This window comes from Dermochelys coriacea, chromosome 1 (assembly GCF_009764565.3).
Source record: "Dermochelys coriacea isolate rDerCor1 chromosome 1, rDerCor1.pri.v4, whole genome shotgun sequence".
Taxonomy (NCBI): Eukaryota; Metazoa; Chordata; order Testudines; family Dermochelyidae; genus Dermochelys; species Dermochelys coriacea.
This window is the reverse complement of record NC_050068.2, coordinates 25,567,145-25,588,341: the sequence shown is the minus strand read 5'-3', so window position 1 is coordinate 25,588,341 and position 21,197 is coordinate 25,567,145. Positions and strand designations below refer to the sequence as shown.

The following is a 21,197-nucleotide window of genomic DNA, read 5'->3' as shown; positions in this document are numbered from 1 at the left end:
TAGGTGCCACTTATGAGCATATGTATATAGATAAAGAGAGAGGGGAGGGGGTAAGAATGGAGGGAGAAAAGAATGTTGAGTGGGTAACATTGCACTAGTATAATAATTAGCTCTTATACAGTACTTTTATCACTAGACCTCAAAGCACTTTACAATCTATCATTACAACATCTCTCTGAGGTAGTGAAGTATTATAATCCCCATTTTACAGATGGGGGAACTGAGAGTCTGAGGTCTGGGTCTACAATTAAAAGTTAGCTATGTTGCTCAATGTGTGAAAAGTCACGAGTGACTTGTCTACAGTCACACAGGAAGTCTGGTGGAAGAGTGATTAAAAGCCAGATCTCCCAATTCTTAGGCGAGTGCTTTAACTACTGGACCAAATGTCAATGCTCACTAACACAGCCTTTGGCAGTGCCCCAAGACTAGAAAAAGGTTCCATGACAAAAGTCAGAGGGTACCACTGTCCTAAATTATCCTATGAGCTTACATTCCAGATAAGGTTGAGCAACTTTACAGTAGCAGAGGGCCACTAAAATCCTTTGAGCTGTCACAATCAGGGCAGCTCACCTGGCTGCTGGTGCAAGCACATGCACCAGAGCAGTGAGTCACGCACCAACACCACCCTGCCAGGCCACGTCACATTATACACATATATTGAACTCCATGATCTCAGGGAAGGCAGATCAGCCCCTGCACCCTCACACCACTCCTGCCCTGGTCCCTACCAGTGGGGACATGCTAACCCCAGGCGCTGTCCACCAGCACCACCCCAGAGCTGCCACCTTCCTTCCCTTATTCCAGCAGGTGTCAGAGAGCAGCCTTCCCTCTTCCTTTGGACCGTGGAAAGAGCTACCTCTCACCCTTTTTCACTGTCCTCTGCTTCATGACGGCAGAACCTCTTGCCCCTTCCCTCACGCCCGGTGCTGGCAGATCTGCCGAATCTCTTCTGGTTGATGGGGCCAAATAAAAAAGATCTGACAATGACCCATAGGCTACCAGTTCCTTCTTCCAGATAATGGGCATGATTCTGATCTCTTCCCCATTATACGCTGGCATAACTCCATTGAATTTCTCTTGATTTGATCTGCCCCCCTCCAATATGGAGCTCCTTGTAGAGTTCCCTACCATAGGTTTTACTCTTGCCTATTGTTTGGTATTGGAATAGTAGAGTTATCTAAGTCTATAATAATATGGACTGAAAGTCTCAGAAGTGACTAGTGATTTGGGGTAACCTGAGACACCTAATGAGCCCTGATTTTTTTAGGGTGATTGTTCAGCTGAAAATGAGGCCCCTTCAAAAATCTCTCAAGTTTGGCACACAACAATTGAGGCACCCAAAATCGCTAGTCACTTCTGAAAACTCAGTACATTATGTCAAACAGATAGGACAAGTTAACTTATTTGATCATTCCCACATATGAAGTTTTGTTTAACTTTTCAACAGGTTGGATAAAATTATTTCCCCTCCAAAATTAGACACTAAAAAGCACTAATTTCTGTAAATTCAATCATTTCTAGGAATCGGAAATTGCTCAGGATCGTACAAAAAGGCTGGTTAGAGTTGCATAACTGGATAAGTGGTGTAGTCATACCAATTAGGATATGAATTAGTAGAAAAAGCCTTCACAAATTCACTCCCTTTCCCCAAGCACAATTCAGAAACAGACTTTAGTATGTACGTCAACCCTGCAGTTGTAATGCTGCCCAAACTCCCAATGTAGTAGGACAGAAAGATCAGGCCCTAAAAGCATCAATCCTACCAATGTCCCACAGTCTCTTCACTCTCCTCTTCTGCTGAACATGAATACCAACCTACACCTTTCTATATAAAGGCTAATGGGACATTTTATTTCACTCAGTTCTGTGAGCCTCACATTGTACAAAAGCTGCAAAACAAATTTGCTTTTGATCATTCCTTAATTGTATGGTGGATGATTCATAATTAAACACTTTGTAATTATCAGGATCTTAGTATAAAACCTGAAACAGAATAGTGTCTAAATCTGGGGGATATAACATAATGGTGTCCTGATTCCTGAAGAGAAGGTTATTTAGTGATATTAAAGTAATTGAGCTTGGGTTCTTTATTCCCCAAATCAACACTGCTTAGTTGCAACCTTCAGCTCACACCCTAAAACTCTCCCTCTGTTTCCACACACAAGTTCACCAGCTTTTTCAGAGAGAAGGTAGTCAAGATCTGATGTTCTCTGATTCATAGAATCACAGAGTTAGAAGGGACCACATCTAGTCTAACTCCCTGCCAAGATGCAGTATTTATGTCTAAGCCATCCAAGACAGATGGCTATCCAGCCTTCTTTTGAACTCCTCCAGTGAAGGAGCTTTCACAACTTCCTGAAGCAGTTTGTTCCATTGTCCTACTGTTCTTACATTTAAGTTTATCCTGAGATTTTATATAAATTTGCTATGCTGTAGTTTGAACCCATTGCCTCTTGTCCTGTCTTCTGTGGCAAGAGAACAATTTTTCTGTTTTATTGCAGCCTTTCAAGTATTTGAAGACTAATATCATGTCTCTTTCTCCCCTCTCCCCCCCCCCCCACCGCATCTGCTCTTTTCCAAACTAAACATATCCATGCTGCTTTGCTCATAAAGCTTGCATTCCTTCCCTTTGATCATCTTTGCTCACCTCTGGATCCTTTTTCAGTTTCTCTACATCTTTCTATACAGTGGTGATCAAAATTCCTTCTATTTCCTCTCTCCCAGCATGCTCTCTTCCTTTTTCCCCTGTCACCTACACCAAAGTTTTGGCCTGCTCTCCTCTTCTAACCCTTCCACAGTCTGTGACCCCATCCCCTCTTGTCTCTGACATCCACTACCATCCACTCTCACTGCCTCCTGATCCTCCTCAGTATCTGACTCTTTTGCTCTTTCCCTTCACAATTACAAAGATGCTCAGAATCAACAAGATGAAATTCAAAAGACAAGTGCAAAGTACTATGCTTAGGAAGAAAAATCAAATGCACAACTATAAAATGTGGTGGCTAGGTAGTAGTATTACTAAAAAAAATCTGGGAGTTGTAGTGGATCACAAATGAATGTGTTAATGTGATGCAGTTGTGAAAAAGGCTTATCATTCTGGGTTATATTAAGAGTAGTGTCGTATGTAAGACGCAGGGTAATTGTCCCATTCTACTGACACTGGTGAGGCTTCAGCGGGAGTACTGTGTCCACTTCTGGGTGCCAGACTTTCAGAAAGATGGGGACAATTTGGAGAGAGTCCAGAGGAGAGCAACAAAAATGATAATTTAGAAACCCTGACCTAGGATGAAAGGTTAAACAAACTGAGCATATTTAGACTTGAGAAAAGAAGATATGGGGGGGGGAGGGAATGTGATAAGTCTTCAAATATGTGAAGGGCTGTTACAAGGAGGCTGGTGATCAATTGTTCCCCATGTCCACTGAAAGTCAGGTAAGAAATAATGGGCCTAATCTGCAGCAAGGGAGATTAAGATATTAGGAAAATCTTTCTAACTATAAGGATAGGTAGGCTCTAACAGAGCCTTAACACAGAGGGCTGGACTAGATGATTTCTTGAGGTCCCGTCCAGCCTTACATTTCTCTGATTCTATACTCCAGTCTCCTCAAAAAATCATCTCTTGATCCACCTTTCTTCCCTCCACCTCCAAAGTAACTGGTTTTTAGCATTCCTCACCTTCTCCACTACTCCATTAATGGTGTTAGTCTGGAATGTTCATGTCTCTGATTCTCCCACAGCCATGTTCACTCCTTTCACTCTGCATTCTAGGCATGGAATCTGACTGAATTGACACATACGCCACTACCTACCTCTACCTCTTTCCCCCCCACACATCTATCCTCAAGTCTTTTCTTCCATAATGCCTAAAAATGAGTTTGTGGGACAGTCATATTTAAGGTTAAGAAGAGAATATGTATATTCAAAATAAATATTTTTATGGTGTCCCTCTCCCTGATCCTCAGCATGTTGCTTGGCCTCATGAATTGTAAACTGTTGCTAGCACATTATGGGCACTACTGGACCTAATAATATTCATTAATAATTCTATTATGAAATGCTTGTCACTAGTGACATCTTATGATACCACTATGCACTTTGATACTTAAATGTAAGCTTCTTCTCACTGTCATTCACCAGTAACTTCTTTGCACTTTGTAAAATGAATGAAGCAAACCATATCTGCCTACCTAGACAGAAGTCCTTCCTGATCATGCTTCCTCCTCTGATTTGATGTTTCTCTCCATCTGAGTGTTACAAAGATGAGTGAACACAAATTTATTCATTTTCACCAACCAATGGGCACTAGTCAAAGCAAGGTACTCCCTGGGTTATTCAGAGCAGAACTGACACTTCTCTGTCTTTGGGTAATGCAAAGCTACAGTGATTCATATCTATGGACTGACAAGTGATAGACCTATTTGTCTAAGGACTGGTAGGTTGCTGTGATTTTCCCCCCCCCCGTCCCCACTTACAGTATTTGCTCATCAGCAGAGGTGCAGGTCCCCTCAGTGTAATAAGAGGAATTTTAAAATATGGAGGAATGTCATTATCTTCCTCCTAACTAATTAGACATCTATATTATATGGCTTTCTAAGCCACATCCTGCCCTTAAAAATATATACATATAAACATGTTATCAAGTTACTAAGCAATTGATGACTAAACAGTCATTTGCTAAAAGAAAACTCCTTTTAGATTAAAACTCAGCGTCATCTCTTTTTCAGTTCAATACCTTCCTGGTTCTGTTTCTATATTTTCATTTTTCTGTCCTTTTGACTTATTTTTCCCACTGATAAAGGCTAGATTCCTTTTCTAAAAAATATAATATTTAAGTATTGACAAAATGGTAACAGAATAGTAATGATAGCTCTGTATATTGTATTTCCAATTACATGCATCTCCAGGTCCTAGAGAAGCATTTTTCTTTGAAAAGCAAAAGTAACCTAGTTCTTAGCTCCTCCAACTGTTCACTTCAAGTACAATTAGTATATCTTTAGCAGTTATTACTGTCCAAGTTGCATAAACCAGAGTTTCACACACATCTGAAGTGATGTTTGTAAAAGTCTTATGCTTCAGTTGAACTTTGAGAATACCCTTTGTACCAGGTAAATTAATAAACAAGTTAGTAGCTATTTCAGCCTTTCTTATAGCAAATAAAATCTGTCTTAATGTATTGCACTCTCAACGGGGAGGAAGGAAAGGAAGTTTCATCTCTTTACAAAAGATAAAGTAGTGTGTGTTTAACACAGGGACTGACTTTTCCTCAATTCCCTTCAGTTCCAGAACTATCCACAATGAATGTGAAACAAGAAAACACTGAAAAGACTGCAAAAGAAGTGAACCTCCCTGAAATAGCCCTGCATGCTTAAAGTACTTTAATAAGAGTATATTGCTAACTATATTTTACTAACAAAAGGAGGGTTCAGAGCAAGGCTCTCGATATGTGTCTAAGTTAAGAGCTGGTCTTGACAAAGTTTTGTTATTTAGGACTGAGTTCTGTCACACCATAAAATAATTCTATTGAAGATCTGAAGTACCAGTGCAATCCTAGAACTGCTTGTAAGGGGAACTCTAAGGAGCTCAGGTTTCAGAGTAGCAGCCGTGTTAGTCTGTATTCGCAAAAAGAAAAGGAGTACTTGTGGCAACATAGACTAACATTTATTTGAGCATAAGCGTTCATGAGCAACAGCTCACTTCATCGGATCCATGCAGTGGAAAACACAGGGGAGAGATTTTATATGCACAGAGAACATGAAACAATAGGTGTTACTATACACAGTGTAACAAGAGTGATCAGGTTTCAGAGTAGCAGCCGTGTTAGTCTGTATTCGCAAAAAGAAAAGGAGTATCTGTGGCACCTTAGAGACTAACAAATTTATTAGAGCATAAGCTTTTGTGAGCTACAGCTCTGAGCTGTAGCTCACGAAAGCTTATGCTCTAATAAATTTGTTAGTCTCTAAGGTGCCACAGATACTCCTTTCCTTTTTAAGAGTGCTCAGGTAAGGTAAGCTATTACCAGCAAGGGGGGGGGGGGAACCTTTTGTAGTGATAATCACGTGGGCCATTTCCAGCAGTTGACAAGAACGTGTGAGAAACAGTGGGGGGGGGGAGAATAAACATGGGCAACTCTTCAATTCACTGGCGTTAGTATGGATAACACTACCTTCCGTTACATCTATTTCCCTAACCATCTGACTTTTTAGCACCCTATAAAACTCTAGTTTGGCTGACTGTAGGCAGCATGGTAGGTAGTATAACAAAAGTCTCTACAACGGGCCATAACACACCACAACAACGGGAAGCAATTCTAAAAGATGCATGGCAGAGCAGTCCCAGCGGGGTCCCCCTTATTTCCTCCCCCTGTCTAGTTCTGTAGGGCAAATAAAGCTCTAGCCCCCTGCATCTTTAGCTAACCCCAAACGGAATCAAGGTGGAGGGAAACCGAAAGTTTATCAGTGACATCACCTCAAGAAATAAACACACACACACGCGCTTCGACAATCCCCTTTATTTTGTGTGTCCTGGTTTAAGCAGGACCAGGCAGGAGGCAGAAAACGTTGTTGAATAAATATAAAGATGAGCGGGCTTTGGATAAAACGGGGGCCGGTGAACGGAGGCAGTCTCTCTCTCTAACCGGCCCCCCCCCCCCTCAAAAGTGCACTTAGCCAAGCCTGGAGCTCTACAAAGAGATTTCCCTCTTGATCAGTTTTGGGAACAGCTTTCAGTTAAATCATTAAACGCTATGTTATTAGCCTGTCCCCTGCCCAAAGACTGCGCGATGCTTTGCTAGGAGCCACTTGACGCCCATTAGGAGCCAGGGCCGGGTTCAGCCTCACGTTGGGGCGGAGGCTAGGGTCTGGCACAGCTCCAGGGTGCAGCCTAGCGATGGGCCCAGGTTTAGGCTTCAGGGCCGTGCCCTGGTTTTAGGGCTGAGGGGTGGGGCGCAGCAGAGCTGGGAGGTCCAGGGAAAGCTCTAGGAGGGGGCCCGAGGCCGAGGGTTGAGGAGAGCGCGCGGTCTGAGTACGAGGGCGGCCCCTCGGCGATAGGGGTCCCCCCCCCCCCCAAGCGGCGCCCGCGGGAGCCCAGGCGTGGGGCTGCCGGCGGAGCCCCCACGTGCCCGGCAGGGAAGGGCTAGGCCGGAGCTCCGGTGTTGCTTTGAACGTGCCCCCGAGGCGGCCCCGCCCCGCCCCGCCCCGCCCCTTACCGGAGTTGCGGAGCTTGCGGTTCCTGAAGACCGAGATGACGACCAGCAGGTTGCCCACGATGTCCACCACGGTGGTGAAGATCAGCACGCCGGACAGCGCCGGGCCCACCCAGGCCGCCCGCCGGGCCGCCGCCTCCCGCCCCGCCAAGCCGAAGCGCCCTCGCCCGCCCAGCTCGCAGCAGTTCCTCAGCGAGCCATTCTCCAGCATCGCGGACGGGCCCCCGCCGCCCGCGCGTCTCCGGGCCGCCCCCGGCAGCAGCCGCCGCCTCCCGCCCGGCCCGGCCCGGCCCGGCTCGGCTCGGCTGCTCCTAGCACGGGCTGGGGCGCTCCGGGCTCGGCAGGGCAGCGCCGGCTGCCGCCTTGCCTGACGCCCCGGCTCAGCCGACTAGCCGTGCTCGGCGGCGGGCAGGGCTTTAACGGGCTGCGCCCCCCGCTGCCTCCCCGGCAGAAGGCGCTGCGGGGCGGCGGCGGCCGGGCGGGGCTGGAAGCAGCGAAACCCTCATCGCTCGCCCCCCGCCCCCCCCCCCATCGCTCGCCCGCCCCCGGCCGGCAGCGCCGCCAGGAACTGGGGGGAGGGGGGGGTAAAGAGGAGGAGACTCAGAGTCGCTGGCCAGTTCCCACTCCCTCCCCCCCCCGCGAGCGCCTCGTGACGGCAAACTTTCCCGCGCGCCGGAGCCAGGGGCCTCGCGCACCGGGCGGCGGCGGGTAAGTTGGAGGAGGGCGCGAGGGAAGTCGGCATGGGGAGGGGGCGGTGCAGGGAGAGCGACGGAGGAGCGTGCGTAAGGGAAGGGGATCTCCGACGGGGGGGGGGGGGAAGAATCTGGGGCAGGGATAACATGCATGGGGGGGGGAAGAGGAGCAGCCACAGGGGAGGGGATCAGTGGAGCATGCCTAAAAGCGGGGGAGTCACACCGGGAGGATGAAGGAGGCGCACAGGGAGATGGGAGGAGGCGTGGTGGGGGGACGGGGGCATGGTCAGGGCAGTGGCCGTCAACCTTTTTTCATATAGATTCATAGATACTAAGACCAGCAGGGACCATTCTGATCATCTAGTCCGACCTCCTGCACAGCGCAGGCCACAGAATCTCACCCACCCACTCCTATGAAAAACCTCACCCACGTCTGAGCTATTGAAGTCCTTAAATCATGGTTCAAAACTTCGAGGGAGCAGAGAAGCCTCCCTCCAGTCAACCATGCCCCATGCTACAGAGGAAGGCAAAAAAACCTCCAGGGCCTCTCCAATCTGCCCTGGAGGAAAACTCCCTCCCGACCCCAAACATGGCAATCAGCCAAACCCTGAGCACATGGGCAAGATTCACCAGCCAGATACCCAGGAAAGAGTTTTCTATAGTAAATCAGATCCCATATGCGGACCCCTAAAATAGTTCAAATGGCGGTGCACACAGCCCCCTTTGGAAATCTTGGCCGCAGTCTGCAGATCTCCCCACCCCCCCACCCCCCGGGGGTGCGCGGACCATAGGTTGAAAACCCACGGAGTTACGGGAACGGGGGTTATGAACAAGGGGCAGTGCGCCCCAAACAGAGGGCGTGGGGGTGAGGGAGGAGTCCCAGGCGGGCAGGCACCATGTAAGCGAGGGACTGGCCCACGGTAGAGTGGTAGCACACAGCCAGGCGTGGGGCACTGCACACCCGGGGGCTGCGGCCGAGTGGAGCGTGCAGGGGATGCTGCTGCGGTAAGTGGGGCAGGCGGGGGCCACCGCACGGGGTACGGTCCTGATGCCGTGGCGGTCCCACGGCTGCTTCCGGCGGTGCGAGGGGCTGATCTTGAGCTGCAGACCCAGGGCCCTTCCTGCGAAGAGGCAGCGAGGGGCCTGAGCCTTCGTGCTCGTCCCGGGCCCTGCGTGGGGAGAGAGGAGCCCCAGTGCTCCTTTCTGCGCGGGACGAGTCACAGCCACAGGGCGGGGAGGGGGGCAGGCTGAGGAAGGCCCGTGGTGGCAGGAGAGGAAAGGATTTAGAGACCATGCTCATTAGCAATAAGCCTCAGAGGTGTCGGTGTCCAGGCCTCTACTTTCCCAGCACAGAGCTGGAGCTGCATGGCAACGAGCCAGGAGCCTGAGCTGGGACAGCAGGAGATGCCAGCTAAGAGCCTGGGGCTTCCGCCTGACTCATGAGAAGAGGTTAGGCGAATAGCTGCCAAAGGAGCAACTCCTCCTTGGTTTCTCTGCCTTTGGCTCACTGTTTGAATGGCCTGACTAACCCAGATAAGGTAATCAAGGGCAGCAAACAACCCTTCATCTCCTTTTTTTAAACAGGGCAGAGCTTCAGATTTAGAGTTTACCTTAATTATGAAGTCCATGTAATCCAGCGCTATCTAAACCATCTCTCTCTGGCTTGGAGTTTCAGAACTGATTTGGCAGGAGGCGACTTTCTAAAGCGGGGTGGGCAAACTTTTTGGGTTGATGGCCACATCTGGGTATGAAAATTGTATGGCAGGCCATGAATGCTCATGAAATTGGTGCAGGGGGGGCTCTAGCTGTGGGTGCATGCTCTGTGGTAGGGCCAGAAATTGGGAGGGGGCTCTGGGCTGCGGAGGTGATTGGGATGCAGGGGTGGGGGAGGAATGAGGGCTCTGACTGGAAGTGCGGGGTTGGGGGTGCAGGAGGGTGCTCCAGGCTGGGACCAAGGGGTTTGGAGGCAGGGAGATCAGGGCAGGGGGCTGGGGCACGGGAGAGGATCAGGGGTGCAGGCTCTGGACAGCACTTACCTCAAGCAGCTCCCAGAAGCAGCAACATGTCCCCCCCTCCAGCTTCTATGGAGGCGTGGCCAGGCAGCTCTGCGCACTACCCTGTATGCAGGTGTCGGCCCTGCAGCTCCCATTGGCCCTGGTTCCCGGCCAACGGGAGCTGTGGGGGCAGCGCTTGGGGTGGGGGCAGCGTGTGGAGCCCCCCTGGCTGCCCCTACGTGTAGGAGCCAGAGGAGGGACATGCTGCTACTTCCAGGAGCTGCGTGGAGTGGCGCAAGCCCTGGATCCCACTCCCTGGCGGCAGCTCGCGGGACGGATTCAAATGTCTGGAGGGCCAGATGTGGCCCCTGGGACATAGTCTGCCCACCCCTGTTCTAAAGCAAGTCTCCCTACTATAAGTCAATAACTATACATGAGGCACCCAAGGAGGAGAACTTTGTTTTCCTCAGGATCAGTCTAACAGCTACAGTGAATTAGTTGTAATGGAAAATCCCTCCTCCCTTTCCCCCTTTACACCATCTGTTGTCTGGCTCTAAATATTCCACTGCTGTCCCACCAGTTAAAGTAATTTCAGTCACTTCCTATGGATTATGTCAGGGCTGCCCAACCTACAGCACACCAGAGCATTTCATAAGGCCTGCAGCCTGCTTCAACACAATATACTAACGTCCAATTCACTAGCATTTTGTCATCATGTTTACATCATTTTAGTTTACACAAGGGTGTAAACAGTACTGTACATAGAAACAAGCTGAACTTAAAATATAAATCAATACAGGTGACTTTAAATCTTATTAAAATTTGTGGAATCTGTTTGGCCCACACAAGATTCTGCTTAGGTATATCTGGCTCTCCTGTGTAATAATGTTGGGCACCACTGAATGTAATCATTTACTTAATATAATACAATATACACTATGTATTATTATTTGTGTTACATTAATGCCAAGAGGCACCACCTGAGAACAGGGCCCCATTTTGCTCAATGCTGCACAAACATTAGGGTGGTATACAGTCCCTGCCCCCAGAGAGCTTACATTCTAAATAGGCATGACCTACAGAAGTGGAGTGACTTGCACAAGGTTACACACATAGAATATCATTGGAATAGCTGGGATTAGAGGAACCCAGATCTCTTCACTGCTAGTCTGATGCCCTATCTACTAGGCCACACTGCCTCCTAATACAACAATACGATTATATACAAGATCTCCTAGACTTGTGTGCGACTTCTCTTCCCTTCCTACTCCCAAAAATTTCACAAATAAATTGATCAATGTATGATAAGTAACATCCAGCGTACCCTGTGAATTTCACAAGTCACCCAGATTTGACTATCCTGGCAGAATTTGTATGTAATTTATTTATGTTGTAGGATTCACACCTAACACCAAACATGGGCATATCCACCCTTAGGCTTCTATGAAAAGGTGGTCAGACCAGTAAAACTGTGCTTTTGAGGGAACTATCTAGCTATATTAGCTTCCATTGCTGTAGAAGCTGAGCCACACTTGGAACTTGGGGACCAATGGCTTTACAGATTGGGCAGAGGAATGGCCATGAAAACAGCCGCTAAGACGAAGTTTAAACAAATTGCCCATAGGGTGAGGTAAATGTACCAGATTTCAAAGTGACGGCTGCCACACACCTGCGTTCAATTAGTACAAAAAGTAAGATCTGTGAGAAAAAGGAGGCCAAACCATGCATGTCTCAGTGCAGATGGTGGGTCTGCTATACCACAGCATCATTCCTGCCCCCAGCATAGTTACCAGGCTGTCACTGACTCCACCCATACCGACAGTGCATCTGTGGCCCCTCCAGTCGGTTCACAGAGCATATAGTGACAGTTACTACTACTCACAGCAGATGTAATACAAAAGGTTTGGGGCCCACTTTGCACCATTTTCTGGAAGGATCATGCCCCTGCTGTGCTCCTCTTCTTTTTGTTCTTGCCCCATTATTGAGAATTTCATGAAGGTATGGGTGGCAGCTATATAGTGCAGGGAAACTTACTATGTCACTGTATTTCCATTCTGAGTGGCCCTTTATGCTTTTTTTTGTTTTACATGGGATTAAGGGCTGCATATCAAAGGGAGCATATGGCCCATAGTTTTTTCTCCCCATACTTTACCAAGCATTGAGTCTAGGGGTTAGCAGCCTGCCAGTATTAATAGGCAAACTCACAAAAAAGAGGCAGTTTTCTGGCCAATCCAACAGCAAAATGATAGTTACTCCTTTATGGTCTCTTTGAGGTACTATCTACACAGAAACTTGCACTGGTTAAACTAGTGCACACCCCTTCTCTTTCAGCTTATTATTACTTTCTTGGTTTAATTTTGTTCCTAATCAACTTAAGCTAAACTGAAATAACTCTAGTTTAAACCCAACTGTCCACTCAGCCGTTTGCATCAGTTTAACAAAATCAGTTTAAAAAAATCTTGCTTTAAGTTAAAGTCGTGCAACTTTGTATTTAGACAATCTCTAAGGCAGCCTAGTCATCAACATCCTTTGCAAACTGTACATGAAAGAATGTTCCAAAGTCTTGATATTTTGAACCAATTCAGAGTAAACAATAAGAGTTCTGCCCACAAAAGTATCACGACTGAGTGGACATTCCTCAGCTCCTGTCTTGATGCTGTAAAATAAAGGAGCATTGTACCTGTTTAACAGGTGAGACTCAAGCCTAGCATAAGCACAACTTTTATTTCACTTTACCATCAACTAACTAGTAATGATCCATTTTAAATGGAAGTTTCATTGTTTTATTGTTCTTGAGGTATTTATCTTGAATGAGTTAATGAGTTGTCAAAGGAATAAGCTGTTACTGGACTCTCTCCAATTTGTCCACATCCTTCCTGAAATGTGGTGCCCAGAACTGGACACAATACTCCAGTAGAGGCCTAATCTGCACAGAGTGGAAGAATTACTTCTTATGTCTTGCTTACAACACTCCTGCTAATACATCCCAGAAGGATGTTTGCTTTTTTTTTTTTGCAACAGCATTACACTGTTGACTCATATTTGACTTGTGGTCCACTATAACCCCCAGATCCCTTTCCTCAGAACTCCTTCCTAGGTATTCATTTCACATTTTGTATGTGTGCAACCGATAGTTCCTTCCTAAATGGAGTACTTTGCATTTGTCCTTGTTGAATTTCATCCTATTTACTTCAGATCATTTCTCCAGTTTGTCCAGATCATTTTGAATTTTAATCCTATCCTCCAAAGCACTTGCAACCCCTCCCAGCTTGGTATTATCCTCAAACTTTAGAAGTGTACTCTGTATGCCATTATCTAAATCACTGGTGAAGATATTGAATAGAACCATACCAAGAACTGATCTCTGTGGGACCGAACTTGTTATGCCCTTCCAGCATGACTGTGAACCACTGATAACTACTCTCTGGGAACTATTTTCCAACCAGTTTTGCACCCCCCCTTATAGTAGCTCCATCTAGGTTGCATTTCCGTAGTTTGTTTATGAAAAGGTCATGTGAGACAGTATCAAAAGCTTTACTAAAGTCAAGATATACGACATCTATCATGTCTCCCCTATCCACAAGGCTTGTTACCCCGTCAAAGAAAGCTATCAGGTTGGTTTGACATGATTTGTTTTTGACAAATCCATGCTGACTGTTACTTATCACCTTATTCGCAAAAAGAAAAAGAGTACTTGTGGCACCTTAGAGACTAACAAATTTATTAGAGCATAAGCTTTCGTGAGCTACAGCTCACTTCATGGGATGCATTTGGTGGAAAAAAAAACCTTATCACCTTATTATCTTCTAGGTGTTTGCCAATTGATTGCATAATTATTTGCTCCATTATCTTTCCAGATACAGAAGTTAAGCTGACCAGTCTGTAATTCTCCGGGTTGTCCTTATTTCCCTTTTTATAGATTGGCACTATATTTGCCCTTTCCCAGTCTTCTGGAATCTCTCCCATCTTCCATGACTTTTCAAAGATTATCACTAATGGCTCAGATATCTCCTCAGTCAGCTCCTTTAGTATTCTAGGATGCATTTAGTCAGGCCCTGGTGACTTGAAGACATCTAATTTGTCCAAGTTGAATATTGTGCACCGGTATGGAGAAGATGCAGCCACATGCGACTTGTGGATACCCAGCTGAATACAGTGATGCAGTGCATCACTGGAATCCTTAAGTCAACTCCAACCCCATGGCTACCAGTTCTGTCTAACATCGCTCCCCCGCTGATATGCCGAACTGCCGTGACATTCCATGAAGCTCAGTGAATCCAGGCAAATGGATGCCTTCCTATCCACCAAGACCTTGACAATGACCCCCTGCAACGTCTTAAGTCCCACAGGCCTTTCTGGGAACATTGGTTTAGCCTCAAGCAATCGGACTATGATCAGAAGCAGGCTTGGAAAGCAGATTAGGCTAAACAAGACTTAAAAAATAAGCACCTTGTGCCGGATCCCATTCAGAAAGTTCCTAGGTTTAACCTTTCACAGTCATCTTGGTCAACTCTGAACTGAATTCGAACCAACCATGGTAGATGCGCACATCTAATGCACAAATGGAAAATCAAGGACTCCCCAGCATGAGAGTTTGGTTCCCCACAACAGACCATCGAACATATCACTACTACTTCCAAATTTATAAATATGAAGCATGCAATAGTGCAATAAATTCTGCTACTCCTGATGTAGCCATTTGGCTCAATCAACTTCAGGTGAAATCGTAGTTGCTGCTCTGCACCAGCCATACAAAAGAAGAAGATTTAACTGAGAAGCATTTGGTCCAGAATCTTCAGCCACACTTTAAAAAATGAGCACCTAATATGGAGCACCTAACCCTTACTTAGGCACCTAAGTAAGAGGGTCTGATTTTCAAAATTGCTGAGCACCAGCATCTTCCATTGATCCTAATGGGAGCTGCTGAATGCTGAACACTTTTGAGAATCAGCCAACTTATTAAGGAGTCCAAGAGCCCATTTTTGAAAGTCTTGACTATCAATCATTACTCAGAATCAGTAATGCTTTTCTGTGTTATATCTGTGGATGCTTTCTCTAGGAAATGCTTCTTTTAGTTTTCTGAAAAAGATCACCCTTTCCCTGATTTTTTTTCTTTTATTTGAAGTGAGATGTGGTACTTCATCTATGGGTGAATCTGGAAAACTGCACTAAGAACAGTCATGGATAATTAAAAAGTGTTTGTTCAGAATAACTTCCACTGAGTCTATCAACAGATCAATTTTTGTGGTTAAAGGTACTCCTATTCAGCTCTAATATAAAGAAATGCCTTGGTATTTTAAAGTAGTATTAAAAATCTTTTATTTTCTTTTGAAAAATTCTATGCCTCCACCCCTCATTTTATGTCTAAAGGAAGTAATTTTGTTCTGTGATGTAAATCCAGGCAGATTTATTTTTTAAGCAATCTAAAGCTCTGTGTGTCTGCTGCAGGACAAAACCAAGGAAAATGCCTGTATAGGGAGCAATCAAATATTCCACACATCACTCAGCTGCCCAAGGCTGTTCTCTGTGGATTGTTCTTTTTTTCCTGAAAATGTGTGGCTGCTTCCTGAAGATACATTCATGCTCCTGTTTTGTGTGTTTTATTGATTTTTTTTAAAGGAACTTATCTTTAACTGGTTGTCAAAAGTGTAAACTGTTTATGTACATGAATGCAATTTCAGGAGACAGAAATTGCTACTGCTGGCGTCCCTTGAATTTTCAGCTTCCCAGTAGAACAGAAGAAAAAATTACCTCTCAGCACATTCATTATGTTATCACATGTCTCTGTAAGGTAACAGTGCAATTTCAACTAGAAGCACTATCTCTTTTAAAATGCCTTCATGCTTTCAGTGGTGTTAATTTCATGGTAATTTAAACTCTGCACATCCTGGTGGAAGCCAGAATCTAGGGTGCTCTCCTGCTTTCAATTTGATCCAAGTTTAGTTTTTTCAAAAACAGTTTGACTTACCTTTGAGTCAAATCATGCCCAAGTTACAATGCTTAAAAGAAAGCTTCTTCTGCTCATCACTGATTGTCTACTGTCAAGAACCTGCGCAAAAAGCAGTATCTGCTTGCAGAAAGGAGAGACTGTGCCATCCCAGAAACAAAATTGGTTGACTAACATTTTGCTATATGATCTGCATCTTTTTTGCTCCCACACTATAAGAAGGTACTTATCTAGAAATCAAAGCCAGTTTTGTTATCTTTGTTGTATATTTTTTGCAACTTTTAAAAATGGCTTTATTTTCCCCTAGAACTCTCCCTCGGCCCATGCCGCTTCCTGCAGCCCCCACTGGCCTAGAATGTCCAGTGAGAGCTGCAATCAGCCAAACTTGCAGACGCTGCAGGTAAACGAACAGTCTTGGCCCACCAGCAGATTTCCCTGATCGGCCGTGTGCCAAAGGTTGCCAATCCCTGATTTAGCGGGTCTAATGAAGACCCACCAAATTGACTGCAGATCACACTCTGGTCAACCCCAGTACTCCACCCTGAACAAGAAGAATTAGGTAAATCTATGGGATACACTCTCCCGTCGACTCAGGTCAATGTAGACACCGCAGTAAGTCGACCTAAGCTACGTCAACTCCAGCTACGTTATTCATGTAGCTGGAGTTGTGTAACTTAGATCAATTTACTGCGGTAGTGTAGACATAGCCTCAAAGTGTGACCTTTATGCTTGCAGGATGATTGTGAGGAGCCCATGTTGGCACCTACAGCAGCAAAGCATTGTGAGGCACCTCAGTTTGCAGGGCAAGTGGTAACACAGCCCCTCACTAGTATAGATTGCACCTGGAATGTCATACCCTTGCAGGAGGAAAATGTGTTATTTTTTGAGCTATTAAAGGAGGCAGGGAGAAAGGAGTGGGAGAGTTAGGCTCCTAAATCTCATTGACAGCATGAATGGAATACCTAACTGCCCTTAGTGCCATTGAAAAATCTTTGTTACTGCTAGTATATTGTTTATTAGGAGTGAATTGAATGCTCTAAAAAGTGAACTAATGGTGGCTCAAGCACAGTGCATTGCTAGGTGATGGTTCCATGCACATCTTTGCTGATGCAACCCATCCCTAACCTTAGACCCTCCAGGCTAGGCCACTCTTGGGCCTCTGCTGCCGTTTTGTATGGTGGTTTTATGGCATTTATAAATGCAAGCCTGGAATGAAATAAACTAATTTTCACTCATGACCTAAGTTAATATTTGAGCATGCATTTCCACAGGTGAAAGGCTAATTCCTTTGCCCCACATCACCCCTTAACTAATTGCATTTAAAATGGAAAGCAGAGTCACAGACCTCATATCATTAGACTGAGCGACCATAATGCCCTGGTCATGTAGCATTCAGGTGCTGTTATGTCTGCACATCAGCTTGTACTAAAAGCAGCGGTTAGTTTTATCATAGCTAGAAAGGCAGGATAGGCTGGGAGGACTGACCACTGGCTGGTAAGTCACCTGTCCCCATTGACTCACCACACAAGCTTGGGTAAGTCACTTCACCTTTCTGTCTCGATTGCTCTGACCTTAAAACAGGGATAAGGAAACTTGCCCATTTATCTCATAGGTGTAAAGTGAGGATTAATTAGTTAATCTGATTTAAAAGCTAGAATTTAATTTTACCTATGCCACCAAACTAATAATGTTTAGGTTCAGTGCACATAAAACACTCATGAATAGCCTAACGTCTATAAAACATTCTGTAATTCTCTGCCAGAACCCGCAAGAATAATTGATCTTACAATGATACTTTTACAGCCTCTCTGAAAAATTCTCTGCACTGAGCTCAGTGCAGTTGCCTATCTGTAACTGAGAGCAGAACTGGGTCCACGATGTGGAACAGGGCATAGGTGTGTGCTAGCTAATTGTTAAAACAATCTTTGAAATAAGGAAGAGGCTTGAATTTTCTCTTTCTCTTCCTACCCTACAGTGCTGCTTTGATAATCCAGAGTGATCATAGTTTGTGGGAGGCTTGATTCCTGTCATAGTGGAGTGGGATTGACTAGGCTTATGCCAAGAGAGTGGCATCTAACACTGGCCTCACTGGCTATGCCTGCCAGCTCATCTTGGGTTAGCAGACAGTGATCCTGCCTTTTCAATTCCATGCAGTTGAATACAGGACAGGTGGCTAACATTATAATTAGCATACAAGATATAAAATATGGATGGGGACCCTTGCTTTCCATGTATAATTGAAACCCAGCTGGCCAACGCTGCAAGCTCAGATGATCCTGATGGAGAAGTCTGTTCAACCTAAGCCATGCGAGAGATGCTGAGACAGTGCTGTTTGCACCTGGCTCTGAATGCAGCCCCAACACCACCAGATCTGAAGGGGTGACCACCTTGTTTTGGAATCTTAAGAAGGATGAAGCAGGGGCACTATGTGCCACACTGATGTACAGTTCACTACACCACAGAGTCCTTGCTTGAGTTGACAACATTTCTTTCTGCAGAACCACTGATGTGGCCTGAACTAATGGGTGACTTCAGTCTCCACATAGATGACAATCTGTGGGGGGCCAACTTAAGCTCTCGTGGTCAGCAGGACAGCCATGTGACTTTTGGTTTTTGGATTCATATAGATAGAGATACTCTGGATCTTATTTTTGAGGTGGGATTGGAGACAAAAGGGATGGTATGTCCTTTTCATGGACTGACAGGTTCTCTTGGGTCATGTTCTGCAGTACTTCATCAGTCCTTACTCAAGTAAAAGTCATGCTGACTACAGTGGATATTTTGGCTGAGAAAGGACTGTAGGATTTGGCTCTCAAGTTTCAATATAAACTAGATAGTTCTGATTGTTTCTTATATATAGTGTGTATATATGAATCCATGAATATTTAAATGCGTGAAATCCTGACTTTTCAATAGGGCCAGGATTCCCCCATTAAGTACTGCAATATTTCAAACAATGGTATACAGTAGAATCTCAAAGTTACAAACACCTCAGGAATGGAGGTTGTTTGCAACTCTGAAATGTTTGTAAGTTTGAACAAAACATTATGGTTGTTCTTCCAAAAGGTTACAACTGAACATTGACTTAATACAGTTTTGAAACTTTACTATGCAAAAGAAAAATGCTGCTTTGAACCATCTTAATTTAAATGAAACACACACAGAAACAGTTTCTTTACCTAGTCAATTTTTTTTTACAGTTTCCCCCCCTTTTTTTTAAGTAGTTTACTTTTAACACAGTATATGGTTTTTTCTTTTCTTTCTTTTTTTTTTTTTTTGGCGGGGGTGGGAGGGTGTCTGCTGCTGCCTGATTGCATAGTTCTGGTTCCAAATGAGGTGTGTGGTCAGTTTGTACCTCAGGTGTTCATAACTCTGAGATTCTACTGTATTTCAATTGATTTATAACCATTGATAGAAGCAGCCAAAATGTACACTAGACATATTTATATAAATGCATATATATTTATATAAATCTTCTCTGATAAATGTAACAACAAACAAAAACAAACAACTAACAAAAATTCAGGAGGATGAAGAATTTATCCAGAAATAGAATTTTTCATAAGGTTCTGTCAATAACAGGGGAAAAAATTACCCAGCTTCTGTTCAATGCTAAGGATTTATCCTCAAGAATCTAGACAGAGCATTGTCATTCAGGATTGCATATTCATGTGAGCAATGATGATAGAAGTGCAGGGCATTTCCTGGATATTAATGGTCATCTGGGTATTGAGGGTCTAAACTGCACCAAGGGGCACTCACCCCAACTAGTTATTAATCCCCAGGAAATGCTGGGGATATCAGTCATTATTGCATAAATTAACATGCAGACATGGAAGCTCAGTCTACATTCCTAAGGATAAAATGAAAAAACAAAACCATGATGTGTGGTTATTTTTTAAATGGGTGATGCTGTTTCAGCTGGTACCATGTGTACAGGGCATCTCTAGAGAACTACTGGTGTGGAGTTTACACAGTCAAATTCCTTAAATCATCTGTCAATATCATTATATGAAACTCTACTATAGAATGTAATATCATTTAAGAAATGTAGAAAGAGGGGAGCTGAAGGCCCAGTGTTATGAGTAGATAGGCCACAAACTGCCCCTGGTGATTAAAGTGGAGTGAAACAGGAGTGGGAGATTGCTTTGTACCATCCAAGGGGGGAGTTAGAGTGGTGGTCCCTCAAGACAGGGAAACAGGGGGAGCTCTCCCTCTGCTTTTAGGTTCACTACCTCCAGTTCCCCCTTAATATATTTGGTCTCCACCTTTAATATAACCCCGGCCTCACTCAGTCAGTCAATAAAAGGTATCAGGCTCTTTAAGAGGCAAATTTTAAAAAAAATCTCATCAGATAAGGAGCTAACCACATAAAACTAGGATGGTAAACAATTAAAAACATGCTAACCAGCTTTGCATCTTATGAAGCCACTGAATAGTAGACAGTAGCTCATATAAGCACAAAATTTGCAGGCCTAATCTTGCTCCCACTGAAGCAAATGAGAATCTTGCCACTGACTTCACTGGGGAGACCAAAATGAAGAGCTATGAGCACGAGAGAAGAGAAAATGCTCCAGTGATTACAGTGCTAGAATCTGATGGTGCTAGAGTAGTGGTTCTGAAACTTTTGTACTTGTGACCCCTTCAACATAGCAAGCCTCTGAGGGCGACCCCCCCCGTATAAATTAAAAACACTTTTTTATATATTTAACACCATTATAAATGCTGGAGGCAAAGTGGGGTTAGGGGTGGAGGATGACAGCTCACAACTTCCCATGTAATAACCTCGTGACCTCCTGAGGGGTCCTGACCTCCAGTTTAAGAACCCCTGTGCTAGATCCTCCTGACCTCTGCATGCCAGGAGCGTAAGAATAGGGATTGAGCCTGCCCCCATGCGAGGCACATAGCAGGGGTATAGGGCCCTATTGCACACCTATTAAGGCCTCAAGGTCTCTAAAATTAGCAAAGTCTGGTGCTTCATCAATGACTATATGGTTTTATTGACAAGTGACCCTGCATTGATCAGATAATAGCTGTCAGTTGGGGTTGTTTCCACTGTTGCATTCAGAGATGCGGTTCTGACATTGGTCAGTGTGAAGGAAATTAAATGTCTGCTACCCAGGGTACCAGCTTGCCAGATTCTCAATGGATCTAATGGGAATGAGTCACATCTACCACAGATGCTTGGTGAAATGGAAGGAAAATAAAGAGAAAAAAATGGAGTGCAGTTATGTCAGCCAGAGAGGATGGTACAGCACTGGAAGGGTTTGAAATTCCTAGATTCTGTAAGCCCTAAGATTTGAATCCCAGCAAGCTCAACTAAGTCTTCCTCCCTTCTAAGTTAGATGGATTGAATAGTATGTAG

At 45.0% G+C, this 21,197-nt stretch overlaps 1 protein-coding gene across 1 annotated transcript in view; it reads right to left on the bottom strand.

Moving 5' to 3' along the window:
- MTNR1B (melatonin receptor 1B) overlaps nucleotides 1–7,410 on the bottom strand; it is a 43,464-nt gene extending 36,054 nt beyond the window's left edge. The window contains exon 1 of the mRNA XM_038418865.1: nucleotides 7,203–7,410. Coding sequence (XP_038274793.1) covers nucleotides 7,203–7,410 — 208 coding nt within the window. The remainder of the gene's footprint in view (nucleotides 1–7,202) is intronic.
- Between the last annotated feature and the right edge of the window lie 13,787 nt (nucleotides 7,411–21,197).